This window comes from Mandrillus leucophaeus, unplaced genomic scaffold (assembly GCF_000951045.1).
Source record: "Mandrillus leucophaeus isolate KB7577 unplaced genomic scaffold, Mleu.le_1.0 Scaffold123, whole genome shotgun sequence".
NCBI classification, from domain to species: domain Eukaryota; kingdom Metazoa; phylum Chordata; class Mammalia; order Primates; family Cercopithecidae; genus Mandrillus; species Mandrillus leucophaeus.
In genome coordinates, this window is record NW_012100654.1 from 6273706 (window position 1) to 6294465 (window position 20760).

Sequence of the window (20760 nt, forward strand, 5' to 3'; positions counted from 1 at the left end):
AATGAGTACTTAAAATCTGATTTTTACGTGTAAATTATCCCTCACATTCTTCCCTCCCTGATCTTTCTTATTTTGCTTTCAATTGTCAACTCCCAAATGTTCAGCTCTTAGCACCCTATTCTCTCAATGTTTATCTTTGTTCCAAGTTCTTTAAATCTGTAGCTCTTCACAGAACAAAATATATGAGCAGTGTAAAAACATTAGCAATAAATAAAATTATTTCTAGTAAATATGTAATCCTGCTTTGTATGAAGACAGAAATTGTAGTATGAGGGAGACTACAGGTTCCAAAATAGCAGCATACAAGCAAGGTCATTTCACTGCCCACACAGAAAACCAAAACAAATATACATCACTGAGATTATTTCCAGAAATATCCCAAAATTCAAATATAAGAACAAGTCAGTTTCCAGGGCCACAGGGAAGTGAAAAAAACTCCAAGCAGACAATAAAGAGAATAAGATTTCCATATCTGTGATGCCTCTCCTACCAATCTGCCTGGCACCAAGAGCTAAGAAAATTTCCCCCAATTCATGATTTCTACTTTGGAAAAAGCTCAAGGTAGACAACCAGCTTCCCCCACATTTTGGGTTCCCTAATAGGAGCCCTGTATCTACCCCAAACCAGGGAAAGCATTAGGGGTATCTGAAGTAAGAAATATCCCTGACGACAAAGAGAAACAAAGCGGGGAGGTAGGACTGCCATCCCTAGCCTTGGAAATTCTGCTGTGTAACTCAGCCAAAGGAGACACCAAATTAGAGGTTGTTCAACAGTGTCATGCTATAGGAAGTTCATCTGTCAGGTCTGCTGGGCATGAACCCCTAGCCAGCCTTCCCACACAACACAGAGAAGCAATTCAAAAATGCATCAGAGAAATTGGCCGGATATAGTGGCTCACACCTGTAACCCCAGCACTTTGGGAGGCCGAGGCGGGCAAATCACGAGGTTAGGAGATTGAGACTATCCTGGCTAACACAGTGAAACCTGGTCTCTACTAAAAATACAAAAAATTAGCCAGGCGTTGTGGCATGCACCTGCAGTCCCAGCTACTCAGGAGTCTGAGGCAGTAGAATCGCCTGAACCTGGGAGGCGGAGGTTGCAGTAAGCCGAGATCGCGCCACTGCACTCCAGTCTGGGCCACAGAGGGAGACTCCATCTCAAAAAAAACAAAAAAAGAAAAAGAAAAAAAGAAAGAAATTTATCAGAGCAATTTAACAAAAGGATTGAAATGATTCTTAAAAATCAAACAGAAATTTTGGAACTGAGGAATATGTTTGCTAAACTGAAAAACTCACTAGAGGCCCTCAACAGTGGAATGTATGAAGCAGGGGAAGGATAATGTGAGCTCAAAGACAGGCCATTTGAAAATACACAGAGGAGAAAAATGAAATAGAACAAAGATTGCTTACAAAATACAGAAAATTACCCCAAAAGACAAAATCTAAGAATTACTGATAGTCAAGATAGAGTTAAGCAAGGGCAAGGGGTAGAAAGCATATTCAAAGAAATAATAACAGAAAACATTCCAAAACTAAAAAAGAGATAAATATCCAAGTACAGGAACGTAGAATACCAAACAGATTCAACTCAAATAGGACTACCCCAAGGCTTGAATAATGAAACTCTCAATAGTCAAAGACAAAGAGAGGATCCTAAAAGCAGCAAGAGAAAATATGCAAATAACATAAAAAGAAGGTTTAATCCATTCAGATTTCTCAATGGAAACTATATAGGCCAGCAAGGAGTGGTGAAAGAAAGAAAAAAAAAAAAAAAGAACTGCCATCCAAGAATACTATATCCAGCAAATATGTCCTTCAACTATGAAGGAGAGATAAAATATTTCCCAAACAAAAGCTTAGAGAATTCAACACCACCAGACCCATCTTACAAGAAATGCTAAAGGGAGTTTTTTCATCTAATTTTTTTTTAATTAACTTACAAAAACAAAACATGTGAAGGTATAAAACCCACTGGTAAAATTAAGTACACAGACAAACCCAGAATACTCTAATACTGGAAGTGTAGTGTGCAATCCACCTATAATTCTAGTATGAAACCTAAAAGACAAATCTATCAAAGACAATAATACCTAGAGCAATCCGTTAACAGATAAGCAATTAAAAACATAAATGGAGACAACAAAATTCAAAATGAGGGAAGATGGAGTTAAAGTATAGAGATTTTTTTCCCACTCTTCTTCATTTGTCCTATTCTTTGTGTGATCTAATATAAGTTGTCATCTTTTTGAAATAAACTTGTTATATCTATAAGATGTTCTCTGTAAGCCTCACGGCAATAACAACGCAAAATCCTATAGCTTCACTAAAAATAAAAAGCAACAAATTAAGACATATTACTAGAGAAAATCACTTAACCACAAAGGAAGACAGTAAGAAAGGAAGAAATGAAGAAAAGAGTTACAAAAGAAGCAGAAAACATGCAACAGAATGACAGTAGTAAATCCTTACTTACCAATAATTATCTTGAATGTAAATGGACTCAGTTATCCAACTAAAGGCATAGGGTGGCTGAATGGATAAAGACACAAGACCCAACTATATACTACTTACAATAAACCCACATTCAGAAACTGAAGGGGTGGAAAAAGATATTCCATGGAACTGGAAACCAAAAAAGAGCAGGAGTAGCTATATGTAAATCAGATGAAATAACTACAAACCAAAGACTATACAAACAGACAAAGGTCACTATATAATAATAAAGGAGTCAATTCAGCAGTAGGATATAACGATTATAAATAACAATGCACCCAACACCAGAGCTTCCAAGTATATGAAGCAAACATTAATAGATCTAGAGAGAGAAGTATACTGCAATACAATAATAGTAGGGTACTTCAACAACCCACTCTAGGCTGCTACTCATCCCTTTCTCCAGAAGTATGGACATTGTCATTAGGGCTTCATGGTTGCAGTTCAGGAGGTGAAGCCCAGGCAATGGTGTGCATTCCTTGTATCACCATTTCAATTATGTTCTGGAAATACAAAATAATTCTAGAGCCATACATATACCCTCTTATTTCCCCTTTTGTTAGTAATATATAGCCTATAAAACTATACAGGAATACAGTAATTTAAAATAAAGACGACGACTGGGCACGGTGGCTCACGCCTGTAATCCCAGCATTTGGGAGGCCGAGGCGGGCGGATCACGAGGTCAGGAGATGGAGACCATCCTGGCTAACACGGTGAAACCCCGTCTCTACCAAAAATACAAAAAATTAGCCAGACATGGTGGTGGGCGTCTGTAGTACCAGCTACCGGGGAGGCTGAAGCAAGAGAATGGCGCGAACCCAGGAGGCCGAGCTTGCAGTGAGCTGAGATCGCACCATTGCACTCCACCCTGGGCAACAGAGCAAGACTCCGTCTCAATAAATAAATAAATAAATAAAATAAAGACGAGGTAGACTGTAAGGATGCAAACAAATGGATTACCAACAAAAGGACCAATGGAAATGTGACAAAAAGAAAGACTAAAGCCATTCTCCCAAAGGATCTCATTAGTTAGAAAAATGGACCTGACAATATGAAGCATCTTCTCTGTAATTGTCTCTGACATTTTCTCTGAGACCAGAATTTAAGATAGATAGTTGAGATATTTACCTGATACTAATCACAAAATACATAGCATCTATATTTAAATATTACTGATCTCATTCCTTATTCACTTTTCATTAATGTAGCTTTAATTTCTATTATTGCAGTTTTAGTACTATGAATAAATAGAAGTCTTATGCCTGTAGATTTAGTAACTGTTACTAAATCAGTACTTTAAAATCTTTGGTCCTTTAGCATTCATTCACATGAATTTGACTGTTTTTGCTCTAATTTCTTTGGGCTTTTCTAATTTAAGTGGAATACAATTGTACTGTGAAACAATGCATGAGATTGTGTGGTGAAATGAAGAGTAGAGTTTTTGAAAATGATAATGATGGGAAACATACTGGTATAATTACTGTCTAACACAATGAAATATGCTTGTCCATGAGAATGGTAATAACTACTGCTTTAAGAAAGAAATGATAGGGACATAGGAGAAACATCTTTGAAAAATGAAACATCTTTTGCATAAATGTCTACTGTAATTATAAAATTCTAATCCTTGTTGCATTCCTTCTATTACTACAAATGTGTTAAACATTCAGTTAAAAAAATCTCTCTCAGTAACAGACAGATCATCCAGCCAGAAAGTCAACAAACATTACTGTAAACTACACACTAGACCAAATAGATCTAATTGGCATTTACAAAATATTTCACCCAACTGCTACAGAATACACATTTTTTTCATCAGCACATGGAACATTCTCCAAAACAGACCATATCTTAGGCCATAAAACAAGTTAGAACAAATTCAAAAAAGTAAAAATCATATGACATATCTTTTCTGACCACAAAGGAACAAAACTAAAAATCCAGAAAAAGAGGATCCTCAGAAACTACACAAACACAGGAAAATTAAACAACATGCTCCTGAATGACCAATGGGTCAATGAAAAAAATTAAAAGGAAATTTAAAAATTTCTTGAAACAAATGAAAATGGAAATATACTGAAATCTATGAGATACAGTAAAACCAGCACTAGGAGAGAAGTTTATAGCATTAGACACCTAGATCAAAAAAGCAGAAAGACTTCAAATAAACAACCTAAGATACACCTCAAGGAACTAGAAGAGCAAGAACAATCCAACCCAAAATTCATAGAAAAAGAAATAATAAAGATCAGAGAAGAAATAAAGTTGAAAATTTAAAAAAACTACAAAAGATCAACGAAATGAAAAGCTTGCTTTTGAAAATGTAAATAGACAAAGTCTTAGCTAGACTAAGAAAAAAAGAATATCCAAAAAAAATCATCAGAAACAACAACGAAAAAAAGAGACATAATAACTGAGACCACGGAAATGCAAGGAATTATTAGACACTATTATGAACAACTGTATACAAATTAGAAAATTTAGAACAAAGGAATGAATTCCTGGACACACACAACCTACCAAGATTGAACCAAGAAGAAATAGAAAACCTCAACAAACCAATAATGAGGAATAAGACTGAAGCAGTAATAAAAAGTCTCCCACCAAAGAAAAGCCTGATGATTTCATTGATGAATTCTACCTGACATTTTAAAGAAAAACAAATAGCAATTCTACTCAAACTGTTCAAAAAAATTGAAGTAAGAATACTTCCAAACTTATCCTACAAGGCTAGCATTACCAAAACCAGACAAAGATACAACAAAAAAAGAAAACTACAGGCCAGTATCCCTGATTAACACAGATGTGACAATCCTCAACAAATGCAAAACAATAAACGTGATACATCACACAAATACAACCAAGAACAAAAACCATACAATCATTTTAATAGATGCAGAAAAACCATTTGATAAAATTCAATATCCCTTTATGAGAAAAACCCTCAAAATAATAAAGGCTATAAATGACAAACCCATAGGTAACATCATACTGAACAGGGAAAATTTGAAAGTCTTTCCTCTAAAATCTGGAACAAGACAAGGATTCCCACTTCCACCACTTTTAGTCAACCTAATACAGAAAGTCCTGACTATATCAATTAGGCAAGAGAAAAAAAAAATAAAGGGGTATCCAAATTGGAAGAAGGGAGTCAAATTAGCCTTGTTCACAGATGACATGATCTTACACTTAAAAAACCTAAGAACCCCACCACAAAACTGTTATAACTGATCAGCAAATTCAGTAAAGTTGCAGGATACAAAAGCAACATGCAAAAAAATCAGGAGCATTTATATGCACCAACAGTGAACAACCTGAACAAAGAAATAAAAAAGCAATCCCATTTAGAATAGCTACAAAGAATATAAAATACCTATGAATACCTATGAATAAATTTAATTAAAGAAGTGAAAGATCTCTACAAGGTAAAACACTGACAAAGGAATTGAGGAGGACACCAACAAGTGGAAAGAATTTCACACTTATGAACTGGAAAAATTAATATTGTTAAAATGACAATTCTACCCAAAGCAATTTACAGATTCAATGCAATCTCTATCAAAACACCAATGACATTCTTCACAGAAACACACAAAAAAAAAATCCTAAAATTTATATGAAAACCACAAAAGATCCTGAATAGCCAAAGAAACCCTGAGCAAAAGAACAAAGCTAGAGGCATCACACTACCTGACTTCAAAATATACTACAGACTTAAAGTAACCAAATCAGCATGATACTGGCATAAACAAAGATACACAGACCAATGGAACAGAACAGAAAACCCAGATATAAATCCACACATTTACAGCCAACTAATTTTTGGGAAAGTTACCAAGAACATTCAGTGGGGAGAGTTTCTTCAACAAACGGTGCTGGGAAAACTGGATATCTATGTGCAAAATAATGAAACAAGGCCCTTTCACTCACTATATACAAAAACCAAATCAAAATTGATTAAAGGCTTAAATCTAAGAACTAAAATTATGAATCTACTAGAAGAAAATGCTGGAGAAATGTTCCAAGACATCAGTCTGGGCAATTATTTTTTTCTAAGACCTCAAAAGTACACACAACGAAAGCAAAAATAGAAAATGGGATTGCATCAAGCTAAAAATCTTCTGCATAGCAAAGAAAACCATCAACGAGGTAAAGAGACAACCCACAGAATGGGAGAAAATATTTGCAAACTGTTCACCTGACAAGGGATGAAGAACCAGAATATATAATGAGCTCAAACAACTCAATAGCAAAAATTAATAAATAATCTGAGTTTTAAATGGGAAAAGACCTGAGAAGACATTTCTCAAAGAAGACATACAAATGGTGAACAGGTATATGAAACAATGCTCAACATCACTAATCATCAGAGAAATGCAAATCAAAACTACAATCAGATATCATCTCACTCCAGTTAAAATGGCTTTTATTAAAAAGACAGGGAATAATGAATGCTGGCAAGGATGTGGAGGCGGGGAACTCACACTTTGTTGGTGGGAATGTAAATTAGTACAGCCACTAAGGAAAACTGCATGGAGGTTCTTCAAAACTAAAAATAGAACAGCCAGCAATTCCACTACTGAGTATATGTTCAAAAGAAAGGAAATCAATATATCAAAGAGATATTGGCACTGTTATGTTTATTGCAGCGCTACTCACAATAGCCAAAATATAAAATCAACCCAAGTGCCCATCAATGAACGAATGGATAAAGAAAATATGGCATATATATACAAGGGAATATTATTCAGTCATAAAAAAGAATGAAATCTTGTCACTTGCAGTAACATGAATGTAATGAGAAGTCATGTTAAATGAAATAAAACAAGCACAGAAAAACAAGTATCACAGGTTTTCACTCATGTAGGAGCTAAAAAGTACATCTCATGAAGACAGAGAGTATATTGTTTACCAGAAGCCTGAAGGGAGGGTGGGATGTATTTTGATATAAGAAATAATATCTAGTATTTAGTAGATGAGTAGGGTGACTATAGTTTACAGTGATGTATTGTACATTTCAAAATAGCTAGAAGAGAATAATTATAATGTTTTTAGCATAAAGCAAAGACAAACATTTAAGGTGATGTATATCCCAATTACACTTATTTGATGTTTACAAACTATATAAATGTATTAAATTACCATATGTACCCCAAAAATATGTGCATCTATTATGCATCAATTTAAAAGTATTAAATTTTTTTAAATCAAAAAAGTACCCCAAATCATTTTTCAAAAAAAAAAAAATTGTAAGAAATTTGAGTCTGTTAGCAGAGAACAAAGAAGCATGATTTAAAGATAATTATTTGATAATTATACTGAGTTGACCCAGATTAAATACTTTTCAATCCTTTCAAAAAGAAATTGGTGAATAAAAGAGAAACTGTGACTTAAAGAGTTATTTTGGTATGTTAATAGTCTCAGTAAGTATTAGATTTGTTAGGGAAATGAAATTGTACCAAAAGAAATATATTTCAGACATTTTCCAGGTTCTTTTATTTTATCCAAGAAGACATAAATGGAAATTAAGATAAGCTAAGTACAAAGAAAAGATATCAAATACATTATAAAATAATTCAAAAATAGTAGAAATACAAGGAAGAAAGAAAGGAAGGGACAGGGAGCAAAAAACTTGAGCCACTGGAAAAGGAATAAGAGAGAGTTTCATAAATGTTACAAAACATGAATTAAAGTTCACATGATGCAAATTATTCTGTTAATCACATAAAAATATAAATGGTTCACAGAGTGTGTGCTTGCCTTGCAAAGTCATTCTTAAAAAAAGGTTGCCCAATTTAAAAATCTAGTTTAGAATTACATATAAAATATGCTTTCAGTAAATGTTTAAATAGTAAGTAACTGAATTCACCAAATAGCTAGTGGGGAGCTATGGCAGAGCACAAGAATATTGAATATTACCTCAAACAGCAAAGGAGTTTTGGTTAAGATGAAACTGGAAAAAGCAAAGAAAGATCCAACAATAAACTACTATAGGATGGCAGAGAATCAGAATAAGGTCCCTTTGGAATTATGTAAGTAATCAATAAATGTAATGTAAGATTATTCAAAAATGGAACTCAATAAATCAAAATGTGTCCCTCATCAGTATTTTAATCCTCTTCCTACCACTTTACAACTCAATTCTTCAAGTATATTTAGCCTATTCACCCAAGTGAAGAAATCTGTTACTAATAAAACAGACTTTGTCCAATTCACTTTCAGCTTTTTGCTATATAATTCTATTCTAAGTAACTGTAGAGTGAATCCTTATCAAATGTTCTATTCTTTCACTTAAAAGAAGAGCTATACAAAACTGAATCTCATCCTATCCCTCAAATAATTTATTTCATGGATAAAAATCAGTAACATTGAGTGCAACTTAAAGAATCCCACCCCACTTTTATTCACTTTGACACATACTATGTCTTTCATGACACTTTTTTCTAACATTCTCAGCAAAGCTTATCCTATAGTAGCATCACAAAATAGTACAACAGCTCTCAGGATGACCTAAAAATATTCTTTTTCCCATTCTTTAAAGAATTTTACCATGTCTAGAAAACATTTAAAAGTTCTCTATTTGTCATCTTGTGATGCACTGAACAACCCACCCACTTCCTCACATACAGCTTTCCAGTTCATAAAGAAATCAGGACAATGAGGTTTTTTTTTTCATTAATATACACAAAAGCACAAGATAGCTGATCTTATCAAAAAACCTGTGACTTTACACAAATTGAATTAAGATAACTTCAAGCCAAGTGACAATGCAACATGGACCTTGATTGGATCCCAATCTAAACAAATCAACTACAAAAACACAATATGGGACAACTAAGGGAATTTAAACATTAACTACATGTTAGATTATATAAAGAAATGTTAATTTTTTCACTATGATAATGGTCTTTAGGATTATAGTGTAAGCACAGGGTGAGGGGAAGTGCTTATCTGCTCTGTAAAGTTTTTACAGATGGAAGGGTACGATGTCTGAGATTTGCATTAAAATAATGAAATGTAAGAGTAGCAAATAAGATAATATAAATAAGCAAGATTAGCCAAGGATGGTCACTGTTGAAGCTGAGGGTTCAATACTATTCTCTCTGTTCTTGTGTGTTTAAAATTTTCCATAAAATAACTCAAAAAACAAAAACAGGTGAGGTGATGAACATCTAGGTACAGAGAATAACAGCCCCCAAAGAACCTGTGAATAAGTTAGGTTATATGGCAGAGGGGAATTAAGGTTGCAGATGGAACGAAGATTGCTAATCAACTAACCTTGTAATGGGGAGATTAACCTGGATTATCCCGGTGGGCCCAATGTAATCACTGGCATCCTTAAATATAAAAAAGGGAGGCAGGAAAGTCAATGTCAGGGTGGTGACGTGTTGGAAAGATCAACTGGCTTTGAAAATGGAAGGAGGCTGGTTTTGAAGATGGGAGGGGGCCATCAGCCAAGGAATTGTGATCAGCCTCTAAAAGCTGCACAAGTCAAGAAAACAAAATCTCCCCTACAGCCTCCAGAAAAGAATGCAGTTCTGTGAACACATTAATTTTAGCCCAGTGACATCCATTTCATACTTCTGACCTCCAGAACAATAAGGTGATAAATTTGTGTTGTTTTAAGCCAATAAGTTTTTGGTAATTGAAGCAACAATACAAAAGTTACATGATCTTCTAGTAGAATCACATGCTTTTATTTACCTGAAAGGACATAAAGCACAGATTTTACTGAAAATTCAAATGAAATATGTATCTTGTCAGGTAAGGAGAAAAATTCCAAATTAGATACCTACTGTTTTATTTTACTTATTTATTTATTTTAGAGACAGGGGTCTTGCTATGTTGCCCAGGCTGGAGTACTATTAGTGGCTATTCATGATCACAGTGCATTAGAGCCTCAAACTCCTATCCTGAAGGGTTCCTCCCCCTCATCCTCCTCAGTAACTAGGACTACAGGCATGTGCTACCATTGCCACCCCTTGCTATTTAAATTAAAAGGCAAATCTTACCTCTATTCCCCACCCTACCATTCCCTTTCTGGTAGCTTTAATTGCTTTTCTGTGGCTTAATTGCATCACCACCCCTACAGTATACCAAAATGATATTAAAATCTACTACGGCTATTTTTTCACCACTTTTCTTTTCTATAAAGTCAACTCCTCACACATCTCCCCTACTTCTACTCTTGGTACTGATGCTATGAATTATATTCTTTATTATAGTGTTGACCTTATTTCTGTCCATCACCTTACTGAAAATATGTTTACCCTAATCAATTTCCTCTTGGCCTAATTCACTTGTCTCTGACAATTCTGTTATTTGTTTGTTGTTTTGAAGTTTGTTTTGTTTTTACTGTCTTTGACCACTCCACAAAGCCTGAGTTTGTCTCTTACTATTCTTTCTAAAGAATGCTTCAGATTACCTGCCTCTACTCTTGAGTTTTCCTCATATCATTCTGCTCGGTTCTTCTCTGTCTCCTTTGCTAGTTTCACATTTTCCACCTACATGGATGTTTACCAACTGTAAGCATTTCCCCCAGACTCAATGTAACTTCAAAATTTATTATACTACTAATAATTTTCAAACTTTTACAGTTTACAGATTTATAGACAGGTTTTTAGTCAATTTATAGGAACAAATTAAACTGAACATTAGACAATCCAATTAGTTTTCTTCAGAGTGTAACTAATTTTATTGTGTTCATTTTGGTAAAGTAAAAATAAAAGAAAGGTAAAAGAAGTATAACAATTTTCTCTCAATTCCAATCTTTACTCTCTATATTCAGGTATTAAATCTGCATCTAAAACCACCAAAATGATTGGTTTTATTTATAATAAAATTTACATATCCAAATAAGATGTTGATTTTATGCTATTGTCAATTCAAAGAGATATTTATTGAATTGTAAGACACTTGCCAGGCACAGTGGCTCACGCCGGTAATCCCAGTACTTTGGGAGGCTGGAGTGGGCAGATCACCTGAGGTCAGGAGTTCGAGACTACCCTGGCCAACATGGTGAAACCCTATCTTTACTAAAAATATAAAAATTAGCCAGGCATGGTGGTGGGTGCCTGTAATCCCAGCTACTTGGGAGGCTGAGGCAGGAGAATCGCTTGAACCCAGGAGGTGGAGGTTGCAGTGAGCCAAGACCGCACCATTGCACTCCAACCTGGACAACAAGAGCGAAACTCTGTCTAAAAATAAAAGAAGATAAAAATAAATATAAAACACTTAACTGAAACTAAAACAAATACTATATTTTCAATTTCAAATTCATTATATTGATTACATAGCATCATTATATACCATTATATTCAAAATAATTCTATACACCATCAATATTAACTGGTAAGTTTGGGCTTCCAATAAAACTAAAATCATATTCTTCTTTCTAATATGTTAGATAAGTCAAGAATACATCATAGGTGATTTTGCTGATAAATCAATCCCAGAAAGCATTATTTCATTCTTATCATAGTCAGTTGGCTGAGAACAGTTTATGTCCTATTTTTAAAGGTATATAATAAATAAAATATCTTTTCAACAATAAACATGCCAAAATACCTTCTTGCTGCATTCCTTCAGTGACTCTGAATGCTTCATTTAATCAAGCCTCTCCCTAGGTATCATAGTGAACTTATTATATACTTTTTAGAGGGCTTATATTCTATTCTTTATAACTACCTTCTCTAAATCCTTTAAATGTTATTTCTATTTTTGGTTGCATAAAACTTAATCAATTATTTTTTTTACTAGTCCTTATAAAGACATTTTAGTATTACCTAGAAAATTAGTAACAATTATTCAGAATACTTAATCTATATTTTTATATAAAAACACTAGTATATTGTGCACATTAAAAGATTAGCCTTTCAAATACTAAAAAGAAGTAAGAAAAGTTATCCTCCTTTTAAAACTAAAAAAGAAAATAACTGTCACTATAAACAAAAGCTTTTTTATAAAGATCATCATTTTGATACTTAAGTAGGAACAAAAAGTTCCATTTTTCTCTTATGAGAGAAACAAACTCAATTTGAAAGTTTAAAGCAGGGCTTCTACTTGAGACCTTTAATGGATATAATCAAAGTTGTTGCTATTGAACCAATATGTAAATGGCTTTACAGAACTATAATATAGGAAATCAGTACAATCACCCTATTATTAAAAGTAAATATGAAACCTAATCCTAAGATTTTTCACAGGCACATCTTCAAGTGAGGGCAGAGAAATATCTACAGAAATGCGCTAAATTTTAAGAAATGGAAATTTGGTTTACTCACTGATAATAACCCTACAGATAAACATACTTGGAAATTATGTTAAGATTTTTAATTAGCTCTGTATGAGAAATACATAAAGTATGACAGCACTATTTGTTTTTAAGAACATAAGACCACCATACTATATGAGATCAACAACCCAATTTGCTGATAAATACTAGCACTAAAGAACTTTTTGTGAGAAAACATGATTGCCCTCTAGGTAACTTTAAAATTTTGCAAACATACTTTCTACACATCCATAATCCTTGACTCAAGACTGCCCCTACACCCTTATGCCCTCAGGATAAGCAAAGCAGACAGCCTGGAGTACTGAATCATCTGGTTTTGGTTTCTGGTTCTTAAAAGAAAAAAAAATCTTTAATTCTTCCTGGTTATTATGCTTCTTAGCATCTCAGTCTTAATGGTAGCTTAATTCTTCCTTGTTTGCCTCCATTACCATTCTTAAAGATGCCTCTACTGTGCTTTTTGGTGACAGGAGCATGAAGTCATTGTCAGAAGCGAAATCCATAATCAGTTATCTAACTGTACTACCTTTTATTTTACCAGTTTTTAAGTATAGAAATGAAACAAATCCACATATCTCAGGGAATCTTCTGTTATTCTTTTTATGGATGAAAATTTTATAACTGTGGAACTGTGATCATGATCTTGTCCCAATCTCAGTTGCAAAACTGCTTAAGTAAAATGGAGTGAAATTAGGGGAATGTGGAGACAATGAAAATCTTGAGGAAGAGATCGTATTCAAGAATATCTGGGCATTTAATCTCCTTTCATCCTGCTAGGGCCCTGGAAAGCCCAATGCTCTACAGTTCATGCCTGTACCTCTGATCCATACCTATTTACCTGGTATGATCTGATATTATGTCAGATATGAGGATCATTATTATAAATCCATTTCCCTGCAGAAGTTATACTAGTTAAACTACATGTTGTTTGTAACATTATGACCATTTATAAAAACAGTTTATGAATGCTTATAAATAGTGAGTTGGCTAATTTAAGAGTTTATTCAGAAATTTAGGGATTATGTTATCTGGTTCTGGTAATATATTTATTTTACTCTTATTTTTTTGGTAATATACTTATTTTTATCTTTTGTTAATTAGGTCTAGAACACCCCATGCATTTGTCACTGTCAATCTAAAACTTCTGAGCTGTTCCCCCAAAGAGATCATTTGGAAATAAGAATGTTCCTAATATCTTCTTCAATAAAAACTGAAATAAATTTAATTGAATCCTCCTACAATCTTCTTTTCCACATCTCTTTGAAAAGCATATACCATGTTCCTAAAGTGGTATCAACTCTTTCACTAGATGCTCTCTACCTCTTTATATAAAAGTTATTTCATAAAAGCAACTCCAAGAAGCTGTTCAAAATAATATCTAGTTTGCTTTTAACACACCACTCTATATAGCTTCCTTCCTTTAATTTACTCATTTATTTGCTCAACAAATATTTGACTGCCTTCAATGGGCCAGGCACCATTCTATACATAGATGATGCAGATGTGAACAAAATAAAGCCTTACTTTATACGTATCACTGTATATATAATCTAGAAGGACTTGACACTTGGTTTGCTTCAAAAGCATGTAAGTTCTTACTCTGCATTAAATAAAGCAAAACTGAAAGTTGTAGATATGAATTTGGAAAGGTTTACGGAAGAGAAGTTCACACAGAATCAATATTCAACAGAAAAACTTAGTCATTTATCAAATGATTTGTAAATTGTATATTTAGATGTTTTCAATTAAAATAAAATGTTTAAGGCATATATAAGTAGTAATTGCTCTCTGCTTTAATATATTTTTCAATTAATCGACCAATCATGTATATGTATCTTTACTCATTTAAAAAGTGTATCAAGTGTGCACTATAATGGTTCTCACTAACGGCTGTGCATAGAAATCTCCTGTGGGGCCATTCAAAAAAAATGCAAGTGCCTAGGATTCACTCCTAGAGAGTTTGATTCTCTAGGAATAGGGAGGTGCTGGAAATCTCTATTTTAGACACCAGAGTTGAGAATTACTGGCCAGCTAGATAGTGTATACCCTAGCAATAAGAAGGAAACAAGAAAAAAAAAACACTTATTTGCTTCTCAAAGAGTTCATAGTATAAGGGCAGTGACAGATTTTTAAGAAACTTTTTTAATCACAAGAAGATGTTAAATTCACACTATAGGTATATGCCAGATGCTACAGTAAAAACATAGAAGAGGTTTTTAAAAAGAAAAAAGAGAACCCTGGTGGGTAGTTGAGGTGGCAGTGGTCAGAGCTAGTCTCATAGAGGTGATGTTTGAATTATGAGGTAAAAGATGGCTGGGAATTATCCAGTCATATGAATGTAGAAAAGTTACTCTAGTCAGAAATGAGAGAATGAGAGAAGGCACTGAGATATGAGAAAATATGGTGTTTTTTTAGGGAATGCAGTACACTTTGGGAATCAAGCAAATGAAAATGGAAAGGTAAACAGGAATCCCTTCTGAAGGAAACTCTATACCCATCAAGGTAAGCAATTTGAAATTTATTTTATAGAGCAATAGTTTCCAATTATATTTCACAGAATTCAAGTTCAGGAAAGGCAGTTCATATATTTCACAAATACCTGGACAATGCAAGCATTCAAATGCATACACATTCTGAACTTAGATTGCAGTAACCCAATGCATTAACTTTTTTTTTTTTTTTTAGCTGACCTTGAACCAAAGTTTCTTCTGCCATTTCTATGGCTGTGAACTTCTTATAGATATTTTGTTTATTATGAAGGGTACAGCTTTATACTTTCACTTTTTTAAGGCTAGCGAACATCCTACTATCTTCCTATGGGTGATATTACACAATAAAAAGCAAATATAAAAAACAATTTTTTTCAATTGGCTGTATAATTTATTCTTATAATTTCTAAAACAGATGTGTGCCCATAAGGTGCCACATTTATCTGTTTGAATAGATGTTATTTACTGTGGTTTCAAATAAGACTTTCATTTTAAGAGCATCATTGCTGTAGGGAAACCAATATAGAATTTTTAGCAAGGAAATTACATAATTAACATTGCATTTCAGAAATAGCCATTATTATAACAAAATGAAGTATAATAAGGTAAAACTAGAAGTAAAGAGATCAGTTAAAAAGTGATTTCAGGAGACCAAGCAAGAAAATATGATAGAGTAAACAAGTACTGGGGATGTAGAAAAGATCATAAATTTCAGAAACACTAAGGAAATAGAATAGATGGGATGTGATGACTAATCAGATATAGTAGAGAGGAGGCTTTCAAACAGCCAAGTCTAGATTTATACTTCAGTTTTGCCCATGTTGAAAAGGTAGAAGCACCTAGAATGACAACTCCTTAGAACTCAGAAGAGAATGTTTTTTGCACATTTAATCAGTGAGTCTATGAATCTAAATAAAGTCCCCATTTCAGTAGCGGTTCTAATTTTGGGATTTCCTTAGTCCATTTTTATGTATTTTGTTATAGACCAGGTAACTATAATACATCCATATAACCACTTTTTAAAATTAACTATATTCCTGCCCGGCGTGGTGGTTCACGCCTGTAATCCCAGCACTTTGGGAGGCCGAGGCAGGTGGATCACGAGGTCAGGAGATCGAGACCATCCTGGCTAACATGGTGAAACCCCGTCTCTACTAAAGATACAAAAAATTAGGCGGGGGTGGTGGCGGGCGCCTGCAGTCCCAGCTACTCGGGAGGCTGAAGCAGAAGAATGGTGTGAACTTGGGAGGCGGAGCTTGCAGTGAGCCAAGATTGCGCCACTGTACTCCAGCCTGGGCGACAGAGCAAGACTCTGCCTCAAAAAAAATAAAATAAAATAACTATATTCCTATCCAAAGATGCCACAGTATTTTACACATTTAATAAGACTTCAATACTGTTAGTGGACAACTTATATAGCTATCTATCTTACAATTTATTTGAAAATCATAAGCTAATATTATTGTAACCCACTAGTTATATTCATTCTACTATGAACACGAGATTTTAGAAACTTTAACAATAATATTAATATATATTTTATCATCCTTTCCATTTATGCATTACCTTCACCTTGTTCTGTCTGATCCTCCCAATAACCCTCTGTTAGTTAAGGAGAGCAGATATACTTATTCCCATACTACAGATGCAGAAATGAAGGTTCAAGGGAGATAAATGGCTTACCCAAGATTATATGGCTATCAACTAGCGGAACTTTAAATAAAACACAAATTTTCTGATTCCTAGGCCAATGCTCTTCCTATTATGCCATATGTTTTTAACTTCTGCCACTTCCTATGACTATCTATTACCTGAATAAATGGGAAGATAACTATGTATTCCATTCTCTCTTGCATTCACCCATTTTCCTTAAGTTTTTTATTTAAAACCTTCTCTACAAGCTTTATGACCTCAACAGCCCAATGCCATTCTGTTTCAGAAGTCTATCTTTCCTATACCAATTTTACCTCTGGTAAAATTCTCCTGTATCACTGTCATATACATGAATTGAGAGAATTTGGAAAGTATTTTCAGAATCTGATCGTGAAAATTGCAAACACTTCGAAGATTAAAGAATCAGGGCATAATTCCCGTGCCTAACAGTTCAAATTTGAACTCCAGGACTCTTTTACATTTGTCTCATAACCACTATTAAGACCTTCCTTCATCTAACAGAATATCTGTTATTTCCTATTGAGGAAAAAAATCATTACTGTTCACAAATTTCACAAAGTAGCTTAGAATTAAATCTGTCTATCTAACTTAACTCTAAATAAACTTGCTTTTATGTAAACTAATAACTATAGTTATTAGTTTATTAATTAGTTTATTATTAAATACTAAAACTATTTAATGTTTTCATAATGACCCTGTCAGGAATATAGGCTGAGGCAGTGATTGAAATATATCTCATTATACATGTATCACTTGTTTACCACAAAAATAATTTTAATAATTTCAAAAAACTTTTCTTTTGTGAAAGTATTTTAAAAGTTGTTAATTTCTGTAATTTTGCAAGTTTTCTATTTCTTCTTATGTAGCCAAACACATTTACAAAATTATATTCATTTATATGACATAAATAACTTAGTAGCTTTTGTTGCATATAATAGGCACATTCCAAGACAACTCAAAAAGTGGCAATAAAATTATAAATCACTTTATGTCATAAAATATAACAAATATAGCAATAACGATATCTCTATGCATTAACCTAATGCTTGTTTTATAAATTCTCATCTTCTCTACCTAACAGAAACTCTTTCTTTTGCATATTCACTAGAAGTTCAATATTGAAGTATAATTACATAAAATGTTTTTTTCACTAAACTAGAACACCGGCTATTTTTGAGTTCTTACAACTATAACAAGTTCTTATAAGCCTGTGCATTTGTCCGTTTGTGTATTTATGAAGAGTTTAAGAATGTGGAGGTGATTTTATTCAGAATTTTAAAGCAGTGTCACTGGCCCCTTTAAAATGGACATATTTTTCTATTATCTATTTAATCCTAGCAACATGCTAGTAGCTTTATTCATTTCATACTGAACAGTGAAATAACAATTATTTTCTCTGACAACACACAAAAAAATGACTATTTGTTTCCTCAGTTAATATAATACAAAAATATTAAAAATTCTGTCCACTATTGGATCTTAACATTATCTTGCAAATTCTACTTTTTGTGTGTGCTCATTTCCCCCTTAAACTATCATCGCTTTTTAAGTTGACGCCTAAAATATCTATTCGGCCAAACTGATTTACCCACAGAGCTTTCTGCAGCAGACTCTGATGCTGACATCTCAACAGTTTCCTGTTCCTGGTGTGTTTTTCCCTCCTTGTTTCCTCACACAGTATAATAAAGAAATAATAGGCTTTAAGCCAATTCAAAGCTTACCTTGCAAATCTGGAAATACTCTGAAGTCAAGGTTTCCTGAATTTCCTCTCTGAGAACCCCTGCAGTCCCCGCGGGAGGTACGGAACCACTTCCAGCCCCACCACCACTGTTACTGCCACTGCTGCTACCACTGCCAGGGGAGGAGGCAGTTAAGCCATCCAAAACTTTTCGGAAATTAAACTTCTTCATTTTAAACACTGTTGAGAAATTCAAAGGAAAAAAAGGGAAAGGGGTGACTTAACACATGCAATTAGACCTTGGTTTTTTCACTAGTCAAGACCTTTCTCTTTTCACTAGTCAAGTCAGTTCCCATTTTACGAGCATTGGTTATAACCGACTGGAAAAGAGTCAGGCTTCGTTTGCCAAATTTTAATTCCAAAAAGCATATCCTTTAAAAAAAAAAAAAAGATAAATATAACACAACTCCAAAAGCAACAGTATTCCCTCCTCATATATCAGATATTCAAGGACTGTATCCCCAGCTGTAACTACGCTTTATCAGCACTGGGGTAAAAATAAAAGGCAGTGTCATCATCGTCATTAGCATTATATCATCATTATTATACAATCAAACCAGAGTTCAACAGAACAAGACTCCGTCTCTCTCTTAAGGGCGGGCTTTCCTTCTTCGAAACGTTCAGCTCAGAATATTTTATTTTCAGAAAAACGATGTTGGGGGAGCCGGTATTTACTCTGCCACCACCTTCCGGGCTCTTCCCCCATCAGCTTCAACGCTTCCTTTTTTGTCACTATGAAAGGCAGCAGGGGGGAGGGATACTTTTTCTAGTCCCCATCCCCTAGCAGCCCGGACCCCAAAACATCTGCGAGTGACCCACAGCAACAGCTGCCGGGGGGGAGGGGAGAACGGCGACACCGTCTGCTTCCACTTGTCCCTCCGCCTCCCCCTCACCTCCCCATCATCTCCCTCCCCGCGTCCTCTTTCCACCCTCTCCCCATCTCCTGCTCCCCTCCCTCCACCTCAGCCCGCAGCCGCCGCCGCCGCGCTCTTGCGCCTGTTCGCCCTCCCGCCGTCCGCTCTCTCCGCTGCACGGCGGCCGCCCTCGGGGGACGTGAAGCGGTGGCGGCGACGGCTGCGGCCCGAGTCCCGCGTCAGTCTTCTGGGCGCGCAGAGCCGCCGCTCCCGCTGTCCCTCCCTCAGGCCAAGCGCTGAGGCGCAGGGCTCTCGCCCGCGGGCGCGCGAACACACAAACACCTCACACCAAGGCATTCGCGCGCCCAGCCAGAACACATACAAACACCCTCAACACGGGCATTCGCGCGCTGGTGCGCTCGCTGTCTCTCTGTCTCTCTCTCTCTCAAACACACACATACACACACACACAGACACACACAGGTGCGAGGGAGCCACAGCTGGACGGCGGCAGCGGCGGCGGCGTCCCAGAGGGATGACTATCTGACCCAGGACTTAGGCACCTTCCTCAGACGCCACTCGCCGCCTGCCAGCCCGGGAAGCTGAGGGGGCCGAGGGAGGAGGGCTCGAAGGCGTGGGTCCGGCCCGGCTCCAGCCGCTTCTCTGGTCCCTGTGGTCGCGGCGCCTGGCGCTCTCCGAGGTCCTAACCGAGCAGTCAGGCTCCAGAGCAGGCTCCGCCCTCCCGCCGTGGGAGGCAGACCCCGCCCCCGGGCCGGCCTCTAGCTAGCCCCGCCCTGCTTCTTCCCTGGCAAAGCTGGGCGGTGAAGGGGGCGGAGTGCCCGGTACGTCGAAGGGCGGGAGTAGCTTCGGCGCCAATCCTAGATTCGATAGGGTAAGTTCCGCGGTCTCCAGGGCGGAAGATAACTGTGGATAGGCCGAAGGTAAAGCCAATGACAGCGGGAGGGGAGAATTTACAGAAGTAGGTGAGGTATTTGATTGACAGCGGTATTGGCCAGTATGCTGGGGGTCGTGCTCTGGGGGATGTAATTGGCGCTACCTGTTGAAGGACGCAAGTGTGAATCAATAGAATGCCTGCAAGCGTGCGAATTTGGGCGCCTGGAGTCTGAGGCTGCGGGGAAGGTTGCTTACCTTAGGTATGGCCCTGGACAGTATGGTGAACTGGGCGAGTGTTTTGCACCTTTTCATTTCTACGAGCCTC

At 35.9% G+C, this 20760-nt stretch overlaps 1 protein-coding gene across 2 annotated transcripts in view; it reads right to left on the reverse strand.

Moving 5' to 3' along the window:
• STXBP5L (syntaxin binding protein 5-like) overlaps positions 1–20390 on the reverse strand; it is a 503509-nt gene extending 483119 nt beyond the window's left edge. For both annotated transcript variants that reach the window (XM_011971605.1, XM_011971604.1), the window contains exons 1-2: positions 20105–20390; positions 18671–18867 (exon numbers count right to left, since the gene is read on the reverse strand). In XM_011971605.1, coding sequence (XP_011826995.1) covers positions 18671–18859 — 189 coding nt within the window. In that variant the 5' untranslated portion in view covers positions 18860–18867; positions 20105–20390. The remainder of the gene's footprint in view (positions 1–18670; positions 18868–20104) is intronic.
• Between the last annotated feature and the right edge of the window lie 370 nt (positions 20391–20760).